We start from the raw sequence: 21,787 nt of genomic DNA, 5'->3' as shown, positions 1-21,787 counted from the left end.
GTTACATTCTGCCTGATTTAATGACTTTCAATCACTATATGAAACATCTGGCCAGATGTGCTTTACCCAAGGATTAGTCTTACAAACAGTAAATGTGAGGGGAAAAAATTATTATTTTTTTTAGAAAAGGACAACAAAAAAAACCCACACACCCTATCAGAGACACCAGACTCCTCAGAACCTTGCTAAAAGAGACAGACAGGTTTATACTTGCTATATCATTATCCAGGTTAGAGGACAGATGGTCACTGCACATGGGGTATAACCTGTGAAGGAGAATTTAATACATGTGCACCAAGCAGAGTAATTACAGCATTAATCCTCAAACAGGAACAAGAAAAAATATCGACAAGATAAATATGTAATTGTATCATTAAATCAGGGAAAGAGAGAAGCACATCTTTAAAAATTTTTGAAACTGCAGTTTTCTAATTTCTCATAAGACTCCTTTTACAAAGAAAAAGTGCAACAAAACCACAAGCAAATATGACGTAATGCTTCAGAGTAGCTGTGTACGTCATTTTCAACACATGCAATTGAGTCTACCCACCAGTAGTTTACTGCATTAAAATCAACATTACATACTTCAGCCACTGAGCATGAGAGGACAAAGCTGCACCTATATATGAACTTTAATGATGTATATTTCAGAACTGTAAGAAAGCTGATTTAAATGAAGAGGCATTTATGTCTGTGTCCTTTACTAAATCTACTGTAATTGCAGTCTAACACAAACACAGATTTAAAGACGACCTATTTAAACTACTTATTCCTTTCTCAGAAATTTCAGATAGGAATATTAATCTGAAAGCTCTTCATTGTAAAAGACAGGGAAAATAAATATCCCATATAGTAATACTTCAATTAGTTAAAATGGTTTAACTGAATTATTACTATTCAACTGTTTTAAATTAAAGCATTACTTTTATGTAAAATGTTCCCTTTTTGACCTTGAGGCTTTTGCTTTGTATTTGAGTGATGTTTCCAATTGAGATATACTTCAGTGGTACAGGGTATTTCTCTTGTAGGCACTGCCTGACTGAAATATTCAGTGGAGACAGAGAAAAGGATGTACAGAGGCTCAGAAGTCTTTACCTTATAGACTGAAGGATTCATACTCTTTTTTAGGTTTCCTTTATGAAATAACTTGGTCAGTAAAGTGAGGGAAACAGGTTACATAATATACCATATCTCTGCCAGAACTATGCTGCAGGTTTCCCTGTCTCCATCCCCATCCCCCAGACCGAGGTCAGCCCTTGGCTGTTGTATCTCATACTGAGTGGACCTGGAGGGCACATGGCAGCCTGTTATCCCCAGCCAGGCCTCTGGCCGCCATCTCCTGCTCCTCCTGACTGGGAACCTCGATGGCCCTTGGACCCAGCTCATCACTAGTCATGCCTGGGACTGTGGTTAGACCCTGTTGTCAGCACCCAGCTCTGTCTGCCACACTGAGATGCTGTGGGACTGGACCAGCTGGCAAGGGCACAGCCCATGCCTGGGTGGCCTCATGCTGCCGGTCCCTGAGGGGGCAGCTGGGCCTGCCCTGCGGCCTGGCTGTGAGCCCTGGCCTGCGCAGTCCTGCGCCGTGGAGCCTGCCTGTGTCCCTCCTCCTGAGAGCCCTGGCCTCGGATGTCACAGCAGCCGACCCCCTGCCCTGACCCAGGATCCTCAGGGACTTCTCTGTCAGCGTGTGGTGGGGGGCAGATTCTCAGTGGCAGCCTCAAACACCAACTCCTGGCCACCAGCCACAGGTCCCCGAGCCACGTCCCTGCCATGATGCTGACCCAGCTCCAAGTCCCTTGTGCCACCTCCCTGTCCCCTGAAACAGCCCACTGACACCCCATGGCAAATAGGTGACTTCACAGCCAGTCCTCTCAGAGCCCAGACCTTCAGGAGGCAGGATGGGAAGGGGGAGCTGCTGTCAGGACCCTGAGGACACCAACAGCCTTAAAGGCCCCGAGTCGCATCACCTGCGGCCTTCCCCACCCCCTGCCTACAGACCCTGTACCTCCATTTCAGCTTAGCCCTGTGCCCACCCCTGTCCCCCTTCCTGCCTCCTGGATCCACTCCAAATTCAGCTGCAGCTTGCTCATTACCATGATCAGAATTAGCATCAAAATGTTTATGTATGGTCCCCGCTTCCCTTGTTAGGACCAGGACAGCACTATTACAGAATAATTCCATACTAGAAAGTTGCAGAAATAAATATTCTTCGAAAGTCTTCACATGTATTTTATAACATCCTGGCTTTTCAAAGTACCACAGCAAAGTGAACAGGGAAATCACAATTTGTGGGATCAACGAGGACAAAAAATATGTGAAACTTTCCCTTTTAGCTTTTAAGAAACACTTTGAGGATTTGAGATAAATTATTTCACCTGTCTAGTAGACAAATCGATACATGTTTTAATTTAATAGGTGCTTTATACACATTTCAATTAGGTAAGGATAGAATGTAATTTGCATTTGAAAACTGGAATAGAATACCTTAGAGAACCAACAACACACAAGTTAGCTTATGTCAGGCAGCTAAGTATAGTTAATAATTTATATCCTAGCACAATGGATTTAGGATACCTTGATCCAGGTATCCCATGAAGTTTTCTAGGTAGGAAGCCATTAGGTGATGTTTTATATGCTAGATTTCTGGTATTCATGTGATACGATTATTTCACATTTAGAGACAAGATACAAAAGAGAAGGAGTTTAAGATACTATTATCCTGCTTATAACACTTATTATTTTAGTGTTCAGTTTCATAAGAAAAAGGTGAACAAAGCCACTACGCATAAAGGACCAAGGCCTACGCTGAAAGCAGAGAACCAGACAGCAGCCTTCTAGCAGTCTTTTCTAATGTCTGTATTAAGAGAAGTAATGATGTTTGCTAGGACTTGGCAGCCAAATGTTCTTATAAAAGAACACCCAGACAGAAAAGGCAGTCTTGAGAAACCTTACAGCTGACTGCAGAAGGACTTTCTCACAAATTACAACTCCCATCAACAGATCAGATGTAAATGATGAATGACAATGGACTGTTTCCATTTGTACTTGAGATCTGCTTTCTCAATGACCTTCTACGTTTATTTTTTGTCTGTACAGAGTTTTTTTTAATTATTTTTCTCTTCATGTGAGAAATCTTTGTCTGACAAGGCAGTGGCAAAATTCCCATTAACTTCACTAGAGTCAGGAATTCACCCCATATGCAGGAAAACACAAAATTCTTTCTTCAAAATGAAGGGACTATAGCACTCATGTGACACACTGTTCACATTGTTATAATGTCCCTTTGAAGTTTAAACAAAAAAGAGGAGGGGGGATTCACATACACCTGGCTTTTATCTTTGTCATAGCTTCTAGATGGATAAATAATGGTAGTTGTCAATATGACAAAGGTATGTGACAGCTAAAGAATAGGTGTAAAGTGCTTCTTATGCCAATATGCAACTGTGAAAAGAAATGACTGGCTGAGACTGAATAATATTGCTTAATAAAACTCCACCGCACTAAAGAACAAATGCATTTGTAGAAGTATTTCTAATTTATGTCACTAAGATATCCACAGAAATACAAAGAATAAGGCAATATGAAAAATCATTTCATTTTAGAAGGCAATATGAAAACTCTGCATTCTGTTCATAGTTTGGTGTTTAAGATTCAAAGTTAACATTTTTATACATCTATATCAAACTCATATTTTAAATTAAGTTCATTTTTCCCTATTGACAATTATGAAAGTGTCACGGAAAAACCTCCAATTGTATTGATACATTTTAGTGAAAACATTAGGATGTCAACAATATACATAAACTGTTAGGCTTTCTTCAAGGTATTTCTAGGAAAGGAGTCTTTTTCAGATGCAGAAAGCTGAACAGAGTGTTTCCCAAGGAAAGGAGAAATGGAAAAATACAAACAGAAGTAGAGGATCAAAGAAATGCTTGTTAAGGTAGTAAGGATCCTAGTTGTAACTTGAAAGAACAGCCTACTATAAAATTTAATGTACTGTGCTCCAGTGTTGTTTGTCGATTATCTCAACCATCCAGGTTTAAAAAAAAAAAAAAAAAAGCAAGCTGAATCCATTGTAAAAGAAATCTAAACCACAAATGGCAGTACTCTTTTCTTTTCCTTCATATGCAGCTACTATAGACCATCCACAGAGAAGTGAGAGGTTAGTAAAACTGCCTTGTTGCTGCAAAACAGTTATTGTGGTATGTAGTCTTCCTCGGCTTTCACATGCTAAAGACCAATCTTCCAATTGCTCACTGGACCAAAAACTATATCAAATTCATCTGCACTAAGTACCTCAATCAATATCAATTCATTAGCAAACATTTTATTATGATGAGTAACACACCACTTCAAATTCTTATCAGTGAACAGTTCAGACCAGTAAAAGGAATACTGGATAGACTAAGTCTGTGCTCCTTAATGGAGCCACCTGGGACACCTTGTGTGTAACCTTTATTCCTTATGCCTCATTCCTTATTCTTTCAATATATTTTTTATACCTCTATTCTGTAAAATACTTTGAGATCTATAAATAAAGTATGCCTTGTCAAATGTGTGGTTTCATAATTGAACACTTAGTTTTCCCTTTAACTTTAGTCACAAGTGAGTATTTTCTGGCAGCCTTTGGGTACTGTTTTAACTTGCATGTATTGCAGAACAGCTAGGAACCTGAAATGTCAACAATTTACTCTCATACTTCCATGGTTAAGAAATCAATATCTGAATACAACTTTATCCTAAGTGACAACAAATTTCAGTAGGTGGCCAATACTTGTTTCTTATTGGATTTAATATGATCACATTATATTTGTGTAAATTAGAAGTTGTTTTTTTTTTTTTAACTCCAAGATCTGATAGTTCACCTTGAGATTTGAAAATCACCACATTTTCCCCCAATTCATCTCTTCTACCATGACTAAATTTGCTAACTAAATTCCGTCCAACTAAAACAAAACAATTTTTAAAAAGGGATTGACAAAGTATAACAGTGAAATTTGATCCCAAAATCTTCAAATGAAATCTATCTCTTGAAAGCCTCTCAAAGCAAAGATGCATTTACAATAAATAATTTTAAGAAAACTTTCCAAGATAGGAGTGTTCTAGACAAGATTATGTAAAGAAGCACCTTCACCTCCCTTCTCTTTCTAGTCTGTAACATGAGATAGTCTGTAAGTAATAGTGTATAAGGCAATTACAGAACACTTGTAATGAGAGATAAGTGGTATAAATCTGGCTTATTAGCAAGCAACCAAAATAATTTTACTTACGTTTACCTCAAACAGAACTTTTGTTACTGAGCAGACGTATTAGTACCAGACTTGCATGCTATTTAAAATGATCTATGGAGAGTGACAAGCAGCAGCAGCAACAGCTAGCAATGGTTACAAACAGGTAAATACAAGAGCAAATTATGAAACTAGCTAGAAATCTGAGCTTGATGCAGACCACAAGAAGGTTTTTGAAAACCTTTTTATATTTTCAACCAGCTTATCATGCTTTCAACAAAAAAATGCTATAGCCCATGGATAAGTTATGAATATAACAAAGTATACAGAGATACAGTTTGCATAGAATTTAGCTAATCAGTTGTATTTTTAGAACATGATTACTTTTTGCTAGTTTACATGTAGGAAAACAGCTTTAATTTATGAAAACTGAAAATTAAAAGTATAGGTAACATTTTTAAGCAATGCCTAAACTGGAAAAATCTATGCTAATACAAATTTCCATTATACTGTTTTTATATTACAGGGTTAAACCTCCTATATTCATCTTATATTGAAGACAGCTACACAAATAGGGTCAGACATTTTACTGCAATTACACTTTGCAGAATTTCAATCTAAATCATTGGTTTTGTCATTGATTATAATTTATGTAATATAGAGTGTTTAAATACATAAGTTAGTAAAATATTAGATGAGCTATAAGTCAATGTTAAAGTTAAAAATGAACTATATGTGGAATGCTATATTGGACAGTCATGTGCTGAAATACTAACATCTATTATAATGAGGTTATTGATGTAGAGTTGACATATGACTTGATTTGCAGATGCCCTACTGACTAACCTTTTGCAACTGTATCTCAGTGTAAACCTGTGGTAATTATTGCTGGGCAGGGAGAGTTGGTTTAACTGAACTATTTCTTTTGATGCATGTTGAATGTGATTGCCCCCTGGAGACTACAGGAGTCCCACATGTGTGAGTTATTACATAAATATTGAGGGGGAGAAAAAAGGTGTATCACATTAAATTTTTCCTGTTTCCTATTGTTGCAGTTCTGTTATTTTCAAACAGGATCTTTTTCTTCCAGTGTCTTGCCATATATGCCTTCTTCAACTAACAACACTTATTAAAGCACATAGTAGAAATAACTTATTTAATCTAAACATAAAATACTTGTCAATAATTGCATTTCACAGATTTCTAAATAATTATATTAGAATACACAAATTTAACTTTGTTTGCAAATTAGGATGTCCAGGTTTTATTCTTGGGCAACATTACTTAAACACTGAAAAACATTATGTTTCTAACTTAAATGTAGAAATTGAGAAAGATGAGAAAGTCAGTATTCCAACTTTCTGTTACGGGACGCTCTAAAAGTCCTTATAATCATGCAAAGGTTGTATTAGTAATTATTTATTGTTCTATAATACTGTGTACTTGCCTAAATATCCAAAATTAATAAATTGGAATAGTTCCAATAATAAAATTCATGTTATTTTATACATACTCATATAATGTAATACTCTAGACAGAAGAAAGAACATGACAACTACATACAACAGTGGTACTGATAATTTTTTACAGACTAAATTTTTTTTTATTTTATAGCTGATTAGAGCAACACGGCACACAACACAGTCACTCTACCAATTATTACAAAAAGGTTTGAGAGACTGTGAGTCTAGTAGAAACTGATCTTCAAATGAGATTTTCACAGATGGTCTATAGGGACATTTTATAACAATAGTAGTTTGGGCTTCTGGGGATTACACTGCACAATGAAAACAAATGTCAGAGTAAATCCCCAAAGAAAAAAAACACTTCTGGTATTGATCCTCAGACCCACCAATCAACCTTCCTGCCCTCTGTAGACTCTCAAATAGTTTTCTTCATCTGAAACCTTTTAGAAGTATTTTCTTCAACATAACCTTAAACTACTGGCTGGAGTTCAATACACATTTCAGCAACACATATGGAATTTATCCACAACTTACGGAACTTCCACAGGCCAAGGAGGAAAATTCCTAAATGTCCATCCATGTTTACAATCTGAATTTATATTTCTATTATGTTAGAAATCTGAAGATAAGTACACTGGCTGTATCTTCAACAGTCTCACGTGTGTTTGAATTGATTAGTCTGAGTTTTGTAAGTATGCACTTCTAATCTGGTAACTTTTTAATATACTGCACTACATCATCACAGACTTTTGTTTTTCTATTACCCACTGCCTGAATCTCCGCTCAAATATTTTTGTTTTTATAGATTCATTATCAATGCATCACAGAAAAGACAACTTTGCTAAGTCCTACTTTTTCAAAATGTCTATTAACAATTTATGTTCAGGTATGAGAAAATTACTACTTTAAGAAAATGCAATTCCTGCCTTTTTCCTAGATAGCCACAAGAAAAAAAAGTTCCCTGAACTGTGAGAAATTTATAATAAGCTATAGATTTTGCTGAAGGCTGGACATTTCTGAAGTTGTAGTTATTAGCTACAATCTGTCTTTGCAAAATACAGCTATAATTAGAGAAGAAGAGAAATGCCAAAGGCAGTACCCATGAACGTATCACTAATGCACACAATTGTGCTATCTACTGTGCTGGGTTCTCTACATTTGCTAGTACATAACTCTTGCTTTATAAGGGTAAAACTATTTGATATGTACATACACACTATTTTCTTATAAATTGACCAAACTTCAGCTTAACCACTCAAAGATGAAACTTTACAGTCCCCAAGGAACCTATAGTTTGAAAACAGAAGCAGAAAAGAACATATTTTAGTTTTCAAGCCATAAGAAAACTACTATAAAATACTGACTTTTACATTTCTTCATATGTTAGTTCATTAACGTAATAGACTATATATGGAGAACTTAACCAAAAATTCCAAATATTACTCACTTGCACCTGGAATCAGTTCACTTGTTAAAAAGTTTTTGCAACAGCCTAAACAAATGTATCCATTAAAACAAATTACAGTTTAGTCTGAAACTTTGAGAATATTTCTGCATGGGCTACAATATTAAATAGGACATGTACAACACAAGAGCACCACAGTCTTAATCTTAAATGTCAGGTGCATCATTAAGCTTCTGCTTTAATTGTAGAAAAGTTCTGGTAAAATAAATTTTTGACTCACTACAACCATAATAAAAATAAGTTTCTATTCTGTATTTTCCACAAACAAGTCCATGGCAGCTTTAAAAGGACAACTTAATTCTAGCTGTAGCTTACCCCATCTTCTGAGTTTGCCACTGAGATAATTCCAAAACCTTATGATTCTTTATTAACTCACACAAAGACTGAAAGATTTGTTGCAGCTGACTCTTACATAGATTTGCAAAAAAACCCCAGCTCTTCTTCCAAAATACTTGTCTCTTAGAGCAGAAATCTTAGCAAGAGGCAAGATCTTCACCAGCACTGGAGGCCATACCTTATCCTTTCTCTTGCCTCTGTACATATTTCCAAAAGTCCATCTCCATCACATCTCATCTGTGTGTTCTGATTGCTCATAATACTGAGAAAGAAAAATCAAGGACAGTTTGAACCTATTTCCCCTTATCCTCTGGCCCACAACTGAATGAGAGGTAGGGAGCAATTCTACTAATTAGAGCTAGATCACAATATGTGTTTCATCCATGCACATTGTGGAAATCAGAGAAGAAAGGTATAAAAGGCAAAATCTGAATCTTACCTCCATTTTCCCCTATCAAATGACCAGCCCTCTGATGACAGAGAGATACAGAATCTCCTTCACACTTGGAATGATTAAAGCCTTCCAGAGAGGTATAGGCCCACCTTCAGATGCATGCTTAAACTAGAATTCACTTTCAGTACAGTAACTTATGATTTTAACCTCTTAAAAGGTTGAGTTTTCTCACTGCATATGTATTTCAGCACTAACAAATACAAAGCTATGTGTTTATGCAATGAATGCTCTCCTGCCTTATGTCAGCTATGTACACTGATGCCTGTCTGCGTAAGTCATCACTGTTTCCTCTGTCTCTGAACTGATTACACTGCTCTGTTCATTTCTACTTGCAAGAATTGATCTCATTCCCTTCCTCTTTTTATTAATATTATAGTTTCAAAGTTTTTGAGACAATGCAGTAGGAAATACACTACATTAAAAGAAAAATCATAATGAATTAATGTTAGGTATACCTCTTGTTTAGGCCATACTTCTATTTTATTTTAAAAGACACAGACATAACATATGACAATATGCTATATCTTCCGTATATTATGTATTTCTACTATGAAGCCGAAAATTATATGCTGAAGCACAGACTGAAAAATAAAGAAACAAATCCAAGTTTAAGGATTTACACTGACTAGCTGTGAACTCTCTTGGGACCTATTTTTAGTAAGATACCACAGATATTCATTCACATGGTAAGAATCAAACAGCAGTAATGTTAACTACCCAGTTTTTCTCTCTCTTTTGAGAAGACTTTCTCCTGATCATGTTTTATTCACTACTTAAGACTAGCAAGTTTATTCACTATTTAAGAATAAATTTCCAGCTGGTATGGAACTATTGAAAAATGAGGAATTCTTGCCTTGCCTTACTATGTCCAGTGACAAACCACGGCTGACATGCTAGACTGTTTAAAAAGCAAGATACTTACACCTGGAAAATGTACATGTGTACACAATCTGTTTCACAGTATTTCAGGCTTAGAGCATTGATCAAGCTGACCGCATGTGCTCTTTGAAATCAATGAGAACTACACATTGTCTTGCTTAAAACCAATTTAAGTCTCTTTTCACTACATGGATTTCATAGAATCATAGAATCATCTAGGTTGGAAAAGACCTTGAAGATCATCTAGTCCAATGATTAACCTAACACTCACAGTTCCCAACTACACCAGATCCCTCAGCGCTATGTTGACCCGACTCTTAAACACCTCCAGGGATGGGGACTCCACCACCTCCCTGGGCAGCCCATTCCAAAGCCCAGTAGCCCCTTCTGGAAAGAAATGCTTCCTAATATCCAGTCTAAACCTTCCCTGGCGCAATTTGAGGCCATTCCCTCTGGTCCTATCACTTACTACTTGGTTAAAGAGACTCATCCCCAGCTCTCTGCAGCCTCCTCTCAGGTAGCTGTAGAGGGCGATGAGGTCTCCCCTCAGCCTCCTCTTCTCCAGACTAAACACCCCCAGGTCCCTCAGCCACTCCTCGTACAACCTGTGCTCCAGACCCTGCCCCAGCTTCGCTGCCCTTCTCTGGACACGCTCGAGTCATTCAATGTCCTTTTTGTAGTGAGGGGCCCAAAACTGAACACAGGAATCGAGGTGCAGCCTCACCAGTGCCGAGTACAGGGGTCAGATCCCTTCCCTGTCCCTGATGGCCACACTATTGATGACATAAGCCAGGATGCCATTGGCCTTTATGGCCACCTGAGGACACTGCTGGCTCCTGTTCAGCCGGCTGTCAATCAACCCCTCCAGGTCCCTCTCTGACTGGCAGCTCTCCAGCCACTCCTCCCCAAGCCTGTAGCACTGCTGGGGGTTGTTGTGGCCCAAGTGCAGCCCCCGGCACTTGGCCTTATTGAAACTCCTCCAGTTGGCCTCAGCCCATGGCTCCAGCCTGCCCAGGTCTCTCTGCAGAGCCTCCCTACCCTCGAGCAGATCAACACTCCCACCCAACTGGGTGTCATCTGCAAACTGACTGAGGGTGCACTCAATCCCCTCGTCTAGATCATCAATAAAGATGTTAAACAGGAGTGGCCCCAAAACCGAGCCCTGGGGGACACCTCTCGTGACCGGCCACCAGCTGGATTTAACTCCATTCACAACTCTCTGGGCCCGGCCATCCAGCCAGTACTTTACCCAGTGAAGCGTGTGTCCATCCAAGGCCACAAGCAGTCAGTTTCACAGGAGAATGCTGTGGGAGGCCATACTAAAGTCAAGGTAGACAACATCCACAGCCTTTCCCTCATCCAATAAGCAGGTCACCCTGTCGTAGAAGGAGATCAGGTTTGTCAGGCAGGACCTGCCTTCCAAAAACCCATGCTGACTGGGCCTGAGCATCTGGCTGTCCCACATGTGTTGCATGATGGTGTTTAGGATGAGCTGGTCCATCAGCTTCCCGGGCACCAAAGTCAAGCTGACAGGCCTGTAAGTTCCCAGATCATCCTGGTGATCCTTCTTATAGATGGGCGTCACACTGGCCAATTTCCAATCAGTCGGGACCTCCCCGGTCAGCCAGGACTGCTGGTAAATGATGGGAAGTGGCCTGGCGAGCACCCCAGCCAGCTTCTTCAGCACCCTCGGGTGTATCCCATCCGGTCCCATAGACCTGTCAGTGTCTGTGTGATGCAGCAGGTCACTGACTGTCTCCTCCTGGATTGCGGAAGGGTCGTTCTCCCAGTCTCTGTCTTCTGGCTGAGGAGGCTGGATTCCCTCAGCACAACTGGTCTTGTTATTAAAGACTGAGACAAAGAAGGCATCAAGCACCTCAGCCTTTTCCTCATCACTTGTTACCATGTTTCCTCCTGCATCTAGCAGGGGATGGAGACTCTCCCTGGTCTTTTCCACAGAGAACTGTTTCTGGACTTAGTACAGATATGATTCCATAAGATTCGATTCACTTACTAAATAGATACTTTACATTTATGAAAAGTATGATCAGAAAAAAGTGTAAGTTTCGTTTCCTTTGAGACTATATAATGGTCATATGGAAATATGATTACGTGCACATTCTTACTGTTTACTTTAGAGAAGGGACTTTGTTGTTGTTGTTATTATTACAGCAGGTTTGAAAATCAGAATCAAAACCAAATCCACTCAAATTCTCAATGTTATGCAAATGTTTTCTTTCCCAATTCTACGGAGGTAACAGTGTTACTGGAACAAACACGTTCCATACAAGAATCCTGAAAAACACATCTCAGGAAATAAACATCTCACATCTATAACATTTCAAGATCCTTCAAAGAGACTTGAGGAATTATGCATAACTTCATTACATGATGCCTGTATATTTCTTAGCTTAGCATTTCTCATAAAGGCATATCTTTTTAAGACAGACAAAAAAAAAGAGATAAAAATGAAGGCATGTTAGATACACCGTTCTCAAAAAATTCCATGATAAAGTGTTCAAGGGCCAGATCTCCTGCTGTGATGCTTTATGTAATATATGACCATCATGTCTGGCAAGATTTGCACAGGTCTGCCCTTGATTTGTGGAAGGAAAAAGCAGAAAACCTCACAACTATTCTTCATTCCCAAGAATTAATCCGAAGTCTGGCTCCCTGATGTTTCCAATTTTACAGTGATCCAAATAACCCCCCAAAACCACACCTGAAGCATCACTCACAATTATAGCTGATAGCTAAGGGAGACCAAAGTGAATTCCCTCCTCAGGCACCCCAGGGCACCCTCCGTCACAGCACTAGCCCTGGAGTGCTGTGAGATGGGGCCATCAGAGACTCAAACTTGACCTGCAAGCACTGATGCTAGGATATGAACCAGGCTTTTATCTGAAAAGACAGTGAAAAGTCTCACTAATATACATGATGCTACAAGCCTTAGGAACTATTACACACTACTGAAGCTTCAAAGAAACTACAGACTCCTGAACTACTTCAAACCTATCAGAAAGCAAGTGGACAGCTGAATGGATAGAGCTTCAGCCCCTACTTGAGCTGTACAAAATGGACGGCTCTTCACAGATTGCTTCAGTTTGCCATGAATGACTCCCTGAAAGGTCTGTGGACAATTATACTAGCTTTCGTATTACATCTTTTCCAGTACTTCTGCAAAAGGGATTGAGACTTGGCTGGAGTAAATGTAATTTGACTAGTCTAATTGCTCTTCAGTTCTCAGCTGAGTTTATCACAGCTAGCCAACAGCCAGCTTATCACAGCTAGCCAAAAAATACAATCATTACATCTGGCCAGAGAAGTTTAGGATATACGTTACCCTAACAGCTCAATACATCATTCACAAATATAACAAGTACACAATAGTCACAAGCACTATGTGTTATAAATGCCTATAAACAGAGGGTGTTTCTATTAAACATAACAGAAGATATTACAAACAGTAACAAGAAAAGGCGGTCAGGTCCCTATGGTTTACTAGGATGTTAATTCAGTATTTATTGAAATATCAATTAATTTTATTTTTAATTAGCAGATGCACAGTACTCCCAGAAACTTTTTTTTCAGAGTATATCATACATCTCACATCATGCATCTCCCCACAAATCCTGCCTCACTTAAATCCTTAGATCACTACTGTTACATTTTATTAACTCTATATATTATTTATAAACCAAAATTTAATATCAAGAATGACCAAGTATTCTACTCTGTCAGATTATTTATTTAGTCAACTCTAATATCCCCATTTGAATTCTGTAAATGTTCACATCACTAGAAGAACTTCAGTTTATATTTTGCTTCCTGGTAAAAGTATTGTACCCTTGGGTTGGTAGGAAATAAAATAAATTTAGCTATTACATACTGCATTACCTGTATCCTTTTGAACACATGCCTAAATAAGTTCAGATCTAAAACACTCACAAATGTAGCTGCATAGTCAGACCTGCAGACAGCTGGTGTGTTCCATCCCTGCACCCAGGCATTTGTGGCTAAATATTACAAGAGTAAACATGTATCTTATGCCAAATATGTGAAATAGTTTTATGTGACCAGGTACAAAAGTGTCAAATCAAAATCATTCTGAAATAAGAAGCCATACACATCAATCAACATCATAACTACATCTACCATAACTTGATCAAATTTTTTAAAAGGAAAAACTTGCATTTTAAGGGATATTTGCTCTTTAAACAACTCTGTGGAGGAGGAGGTTTTTTTTAAAACAAAACAAAACAAAACAAAACATTTCCTTTGTATAACAAGGCTAAGTGACTATAGCTTTAGAGTCTGTTTAGTTTTTTAACCAGTCAAAAATGTTAGTAGATATCATATAAGAACAAGACTTGATGCTCTCACCTAATGTTGGTATCCACCTTACACATATAAAACAAATAAACCATATCAGTGAAAAACTTCAAATCAAAATACTCTGCTCTCAGCAGAATAAATGCACATCAGAGTCATGTTACCTCCACTACTTAATGTCAAACTATTTGCTATAGTTGCAAGAATCACTGTGGCATTTATGTACAACAACTAAAACATCCCCAAATCTTGTGAAGATAGGGAAACCTCAAACTCCCCAAGTGTGAGGCAGGAACATGTTTCCATTAGATGCAGAAGTATATCGTGAGCTTTACTGTAACAATGAATTTTGTGATTCATTTTTGAAGGCAAACCCTAAGGAACTTTCAGAGAATAAAATTAATTTACCTCACAAGAACAAAAAAAAAAAAAAAAAGCCCCAGATACTACCACCACCTCATCTTCCTTAATCTTATGAAAGAAGCAATCATACAAGGACACGTTACCAAGCCCATTTTGGGAAGGGTCACTTGAAGCAGTGAAATGGTATCTGTTTCCTGTACCAGACCAAACCAGAGCAACTCTGTATCTTAATTTGCTGGGGAAGGAAAAAGCTGCCAGACATTCAAGTCTGACTGCTTTTGTGCATCCCTCACCATTCACTTTGTTTCCTTAGGGATTTACTTGAACACATCAGAGTGCTGTAGTGTCAAACTTCTATTTACAACTGCACATCTCCAGATATGTTAAGGCTCAATCTGTAAAGTCAAACAAGCCATTTGCCTTCAGGTGGATTTGCCTCTGTGATCCATGCAGTGACAGCCACACTAATTCACTAAAGAAGCAAACTGCAATGAAAGAACACATCCAGCCCTGAGTGAACACGATGGCCAACATTAAGAAAAGCATTGGAAGACACAGCCCAAGGAAATGAAAAAAAGTTTTAGACACAGGAAATTTAACACCTAGTATGGCAGCAAACTGATGAGAGCAGAAGATTGCCTGTTTTGCTTCTGCCAGAGAAGGCAGGATTAGCTGTACCAGCACGCCAGCAGCACAGACAACCAGTCCTCACTTCCTCCTGTTCTTGCAGCGACTGAAGGAAGAACTGTGAAATGCAAAGCACCTACTGACAGGCAGAAGCAGTTGGGATCCCCTCTTTTCACTTTCCCAGCAGCTCAGCAAGTGTAGGATGGGCCACAACACATACACACATACATTACTGAAAGTATAATGTTGAAGTACACAATATTAACATTTTAAGGCATAGTAACAGAGAAATAACAATTCTTAGTCAACTGGTTTTCATAAACTGTTCTTAGCATGTAAATGCTTTATAGCAATTGAATGGCACACAAGAGTTTTTTCTTTCTAAATTCAGGCTCTTCAGCCATGCTGCTTCCATTTGATAGACCCATTCTCATCACATGACTTGAAAGATCCAAGCATAGCAGTTACATCAAAGACCCTAGGAATGACTTCTATTCCCTAGTGATCACACCACTCAAACCACAGATTTCCAAGATAATACTGAAAAAATAAAGCTCTAATATATTATTTTTACTGAACCACATTACAAGCTGCTCAACACTGAAATTTAGACCAAGTTATTAAAATATCTCACCAAATATTTCACAAGGTTTTATTACTATATCTGTGCAGTAGAATGCATGGTGATGCAATCAGTATGTAGTGACCAAGGTTTTAAAATATACATAACACTACACAGATGCATAAATAATGTATCATTTCCTGAACTTGATTCTGACATAGGTCACCAACACAAGCCTGAAGAGAGGTGTGGTGTTAATTTCTCCATTTTGCATAAGAAACACGTGAGAAATACAGTACTATCTGAAGCATGTGAGGGTCAAATTCCACCTACTGGAAATTTTCCAGAAACCCATTATATTAGCCAGAGCAAGGCAAAGTCGGTATTTTGCAATGTAAATTAGACTTGCCTATAAACACTGGCTATGGAGACATTGATGTCGTTGACAGAAATCAGTACTTCTTTTCACAGTTTTTCATGGTCAGATCTCAGAATAATTTTTAAGTCAAACCTCTGACTTGTTTTGTGGCCTTAAATACAAATTCCCTAGTATGTAAGGTATCATTTACACCAGATCAGCTAGTTATCATTCAAATCTCAATGCCCAAACTCAGTAACTTACAAACTGTAGAAACACTCCTAGAATAAGGTTCAAAGTCTATCTCAAATAAAAAAGAAATATAGGAGAAGCTTTTCTTTCCAACTGTAGGAAAAAGGTTGCTGGTGTAGTAAATATACAGTAATGTTGATCTGTCAACTGATCAAATGATCTGTCAAATGAGACAGCTATAGCTGTTTCCAGTACTTCTCTATGCTACATCTGAGTATATAAGATAAAATAATCTTTGGTGAGGATTCTAAATTCATCATTACCCTGTTAGATAGTCTATTCTCACCCTTTTAAGCCACTACATATGCATGTACAGAGAGATAATAAGATCAAATCACACTCAATGATCTGAGTATGCAACCAGATGATGATACAGAATTTCACTCCCAGACAGTGGATTTTAATGTGAAGCGCTACATCTAGAAACATAGAACTGGAAGGGGTTCATGGTCTCAAATGTTGTTGCATTCAATCTCCACACTGGAAAATATGGCAGAATGTCTGTTATACATTTGAATGCTCTTGGAAAACTAAACTGTATTTTACAGAACTAATCACCCTGTTATGTAAAAGCCCAGTAAAAAAAAAAAAAAAAGAAAAAAAACCACAGCACACTACTATTTGATATTCAAACATGCTGAACATTCATAACCTCACTATGGCTTGTGGATATAATGCTGTGAATAGCACAGAAATAGAATCCAGAGAGGATAATTATCCTTCTATTTTCTGACTCTCCACAAAACAAGCTATAAGGACTTACTTATTTTTAAAGAAGTAAAATACAGTCCTTGTGAGAAGAGGGCTTAAAATTCTATTGGTTTTTCCTCACCCTAAATATTAAATATTTCATGAATGCAACTGAAGTCAGTAGTGGCCTCTGGCAGGAAAGCAGAGAGTCATCAGCTCTTTCTGGGAAGAGATTAATTTTACATCCTGGAAGACAGTCAGTGAAACAAAAGTGTACTTTCTTTGATGGTTTTTAAAACACAATTGAAAAATAAACTCACTTGTAAATGTTGAGAGTTGTCAGTCATATTGTCCTCTCGCCTACGAACTTCTTCCAACAACTGTGCATTCTTCTTTTTCTCCATTTGCTGATTGTGCTTCAGATTAGCAACCTTCTTGTTTTGGTCCTTCATATGTCTAAGAATTGCATACACATGTGCATTAGTGTTAATGACTACAATCACTTCTTTTTCTCTATAAAATAATTTGTGACTATGACACAGGACATCGATTCTCCAACAGATACAAGTATTCCAAGTATAAGATCTAAACAATAAAACTTCATCTTGTTTTCAAGATGGCATATCAAAACAGCTTTAATATCATCAGATTATTCAACATTAAAGCAACTGGGCTGAGAACATTTTTTCTTTTTTATCATTTGCTCACAAATACTCATACATGTTCTAAGCACTATGCAGGAAAACTGTTGTTGCAACAGAGGGAGATTATCCAACAATCTTTACACACTCACTGAGTTCAAGAACAATTCAAATGGGTGCTTTAAGTAGCATTAATTTAAAAGGAAGCCAAAGGTGAAGGTGATGACTAATATAAGTTGTGAAATTCTATTTTTGAAAACCTGTACTATAAATACAATGTGTCTTGGAATTAAAGTGTGATGGGGTAGAAGATCAGGCCATAAATATGCCATGAAGAATAAAGGATGCCTTTACAAATAGCTTTGTACATAACATAAACATTACATTTCTTTTTTAATAATGAGACTTCTTTCTACAAAAGATTATCAACAAATAGATTTATGAGTAACTTCTAATGAAAATTAGACAACCTTTACCACTGTTATGTATTTTCTTTTGTTAAGACTGTACTCAAGCAAAAAAAAAGAAAATTGTTTCAGTGTTTAATTATCTTTTGCTGTGGATCTTATTCATTAAGTTACCAGAAGCTGTCCTGATTCTAATGCTTAGCATACATCCTTTTAAGAAAGAAACAAGCTAGTTTTGCCTGGCAGGCACTGAAAAAATATCCTTGCGGTAATGCTTTCTACCTGCTCAGATTCTTAGATATTATTTTACTGACTTTCTCTGAGGAATTCAGTCCCTTTTATCTATATAAAAATAAAGTCATGTGCAAATTTCTGAGATCTACTCACTAATCCTACTATGGCAAATGAAGAGAATATTATTCAATGACCAAAGGATCACTGAGAATGTCTCTGTTGCTTCACCATTAGAACTTTCAGTGAGAAGTTGTAGCATAATAAATTCAGTGCAAGAAATGTATGCTAAAGAAACTGGGTCATTTTATATTTACTTCTACCACTGGTTTCTCTGTCCTACCACTGGGGTTTTATTCACTGCTATTTATACTAAAAAATCAACAATGAAACTCAATAAATGTTGCCATGGTATTAAAAATTCTTACAAAGACACCTCATATACAAGTTTGTAGGTACAGTACATAACAGAAAAGCTAATTTGTTATTACTGAAAAAAGGAACTTCAACTTGTCTAGAAAAATAAAAGGCATACAACTAATACAAATAAAAATATTTGCTTTTTTAAAAAAGACAAGTATGAATTCCACTATTTGAAAAACAGATTTACCCTACAGTTGTGTTCAAGAGTTCACATCACCCTGTTAATGCACAGAAAGATAGATTAGCCTAACTGATCATCTGTTTATAGCATTTGCCTTTTGTACTCTTTTTTTTTAATGTTAGAAATCAAATTTGTGAGGACTGTACCTACAGTAAAGCTAAAAGAATCCCCAACAAGACATTGTTACCAGAAAATAGACCAGTTTCAGAAAAAAAAAAATAAATTAAAACAATCCTTTATTTATTTATAGTATAATCATTTCTGTATTACACAAAACAATGACTGGAAGACGAACAGCTGAGCTTCTCCAGGCTGAACCAGCTCTAGTCAGGAATTAGCATTTTGCAGTGCTAGAGACTTTGAGACCTTAGTCTGTATCTTCCTTAAATATTCTCAAATATTTTGTATGATACCGAGATATCATTCTAATAAATGTGGCATTTGGCTGAAATTTTAGTGGTATAATATGACTTTGTGCAGTGAAAATATAAAATGCTTTTTAATTCTAATGCTGAGTAAATGATAAATTCATTTATTTAATCTCTGTAAAAAGTTCAATTTTATGCCAATGCTAACTGCATCTTTCATCATCCTTCCCTTGCACAACTTCCCATTTCAGTTCGTCTAATGCCACACTGAAAAGTAGAATATGGTAAAGCTCCAAAGGAAAACATCTGGAGCCTGTGATATGCAAAATCTCGAAGAGAAGGAAATAAAAGAAAGCTGTGTCGCAGCCTCGCTTTCTTCCACAACTGACTACATGCCTATGAAAATGAAAAGAAAATGCTACAGTTAAAAAGCCTAGCTAGTAGTTTTCTATTAGGCCTGCGTTAAAGGTACAGGAGGAGTTCAATAGAAGACAGAAATACAAGAACACATTCCCCAGGAATTTTAATTTCTTTTTTAACAACAAATACATCAAATATAATCCTTGATCTAGTATATTTTTTGAGCATGCTTGGTCTGGTATTTTTTCATTTGGCTCTGTTTCTAAAACGTTTCTGAATAAAATAGAAGACTAGGATAAGTAAAAATTATGTACAATAAATAGAAAAATATTTGGGAACACTACACGATCAGCACAAAATATCATATGCCATTACCATGTAGGATATAAAATGTCCACATAGTTTACTAGTAGTTATGCTGATATGCATAGTTGAATCTACATTATTCTTTATTATAAGGAATTAGTTTCATATGTTCTGCTACACTGTTTCAATTTAAAGCTCTAAGACCACAAAATTCATTAGACAGAATAAAATAAATAAAACATTACTGTTTAAGATATATGTCTTTAAAATTTGAAATATATGCTGCAGGGGTCTGGGCAGTAGAATTGATCTTACCATCACACATTAATCATATTCTGGTACTAAAATATATGCAAAAGTATTCTTTGTTTGACAGTCCAACTGTTCCAAAGCAGTAAGATGAAATCCACAGCTTTCTGATTTTCCACATTGTTATAGTTCATTTTGAAGTTGGGTATCATCTTATAATGAGCAAAAATCTTTAACCACTAAACTAGGCATTACAGTCATCTCAGACTGGTAATTCTAGAATATTATGCTGTGTTAGCAATTTTACAAACTTAACGTAAATGGAAAGACAGTATTCAAACTTGTTCTAAAGCACCCAAGCCCAGAGCACACTGAAGTATGCCAACATCACCTTTGGCTTAAATAAATTATGTTCTGAGCTCATACTAGTTAAGAAGGAAAAAAGCAGTCTAAAAAGCATCACAGATTACTAACTCTTTACACAGATTCTTAATTTTGCCCAACATTAATATGGCTGATTAATGACAACATTTTCAGATAACAAATTTAAATTTCTGTTTGTGTTCCTATGGTTATAACCAATCAGCAATTGTTATAAAACATCTAGCAGCTTCATCTACAGACAAAAGTGGAATTCAGAGTGAAGCTAAGCTGTCTCCAAATGGAGCTAGATTATAAACACATCTTGAATAGTTTTTTTTTAAAAATAAAATAAAATAAAATAAAATAAAATAAAATAAAATAAAATAAAAGTTCTGTTTTATTCCATAGTTACAAACTGAAGGGCTTCATGGGCATCTTCCAACTCATTTGATCATTCAATACAGAGGAGGCGTATCCAGCAAACACCCATGATGAATAAATACTAGATGACAATGATATTGGAAGTTATTAAAGAAGAGATGAAGAACACCATACAAAATATTCTAAATAAAATTTGATTCTTCTAGTACATTAGACATTCATTCTCAATGAAGAAGATTATACAAAGTAACATACTTCTCTAGAAACTACCTTACTGTATGTTAAACTGAGTTTATTAATTTTTTTAACCTAGATCAAGTCATTGCTCTGAACTGTAAATGCACAGTAGACTGTAGCTATGCTACTCCAGTAAAAATTGGCCAATCACAATCACAAAGGAATTCTAGCCAGTAAGTCAGCTCCACCAGGGGCCCAACTTAAATGCCTCTGTACAAACACACGTAGCATGGGGAATAAACTATGGGGAACTAGAGACATGTGCGTGCCTGCAGGGCTACGATCTTACTGACATCACGGAGAGTGTTGGAATGGAAGGAAACAGGCCCTTTAGGAAGGACAGGCAGGAGTGGGTGGGGGGTGTCACCCTCCCTGTCAACAACCAGCTGGAGTGCAAGGAGCTCTGCCTGGGGATGGATGAGGACCTGACCAAGAGCTCATGGGTCAGGATTAAAGGGAAGGCAGGAACAGGACACGTTGTAGTGGGCGTCTGCTACAGGCCATCCCACCAGGAAGGCCAAGCAGAGGAGGCCCTCTAGAGACAGGTAGGAGCAGCCTCACGTTCACAAGCCCTGGTCCTCATGGGGGACTTCAACCACCCCAATATCTGTTGGAGGGACAACAC

General features: G+C 37.3%; 1 protein-coding gene across 5 annotated transcripts in view; it reads right to left on the bottom strand.

The window, feature by feature from the left end:
* Positions 1-21,787, bottom strand: part of ERC2 (ELKS/RAB6-interacting/CAST family member 2) — a 585,639-nt gene that overhangs the window by 259,701 nt on the left and 304,151 nt on the right. For all 5 annotated transcript variants that reach the window (XM_074914417.1, XM_074914419.1, XM_074914418.1 and 2 more), the window contains one exon: positions 17,336-17,471. In XM_074914417.1, coding sequence (XP_074770518.1) covers positions 17,336-17,471 — 136 coding nt within the window. The remainder of the gene's footprint in view (positions 1-17,335; positions 17,472-21,787) is intronic.

Source organism: Athene noctua, chromosome 10, assembly GCF_965140245.1.
Source record: "Athene noctua chromosome 10, bAthNoc1.hap1.1, whole genome shotgun sequence".
NCBI classification, from domain to species: domain Eukaryota; kingdom Metazoa; phylum Chordata; class Aves; order Strigiformes; family Strigidae; genus Athene; species Athene noctua.
Note: the sequence above shows the minus strand (reverse complement) of the source record. Positions and strands in the feature narration are given on the sequence as shown.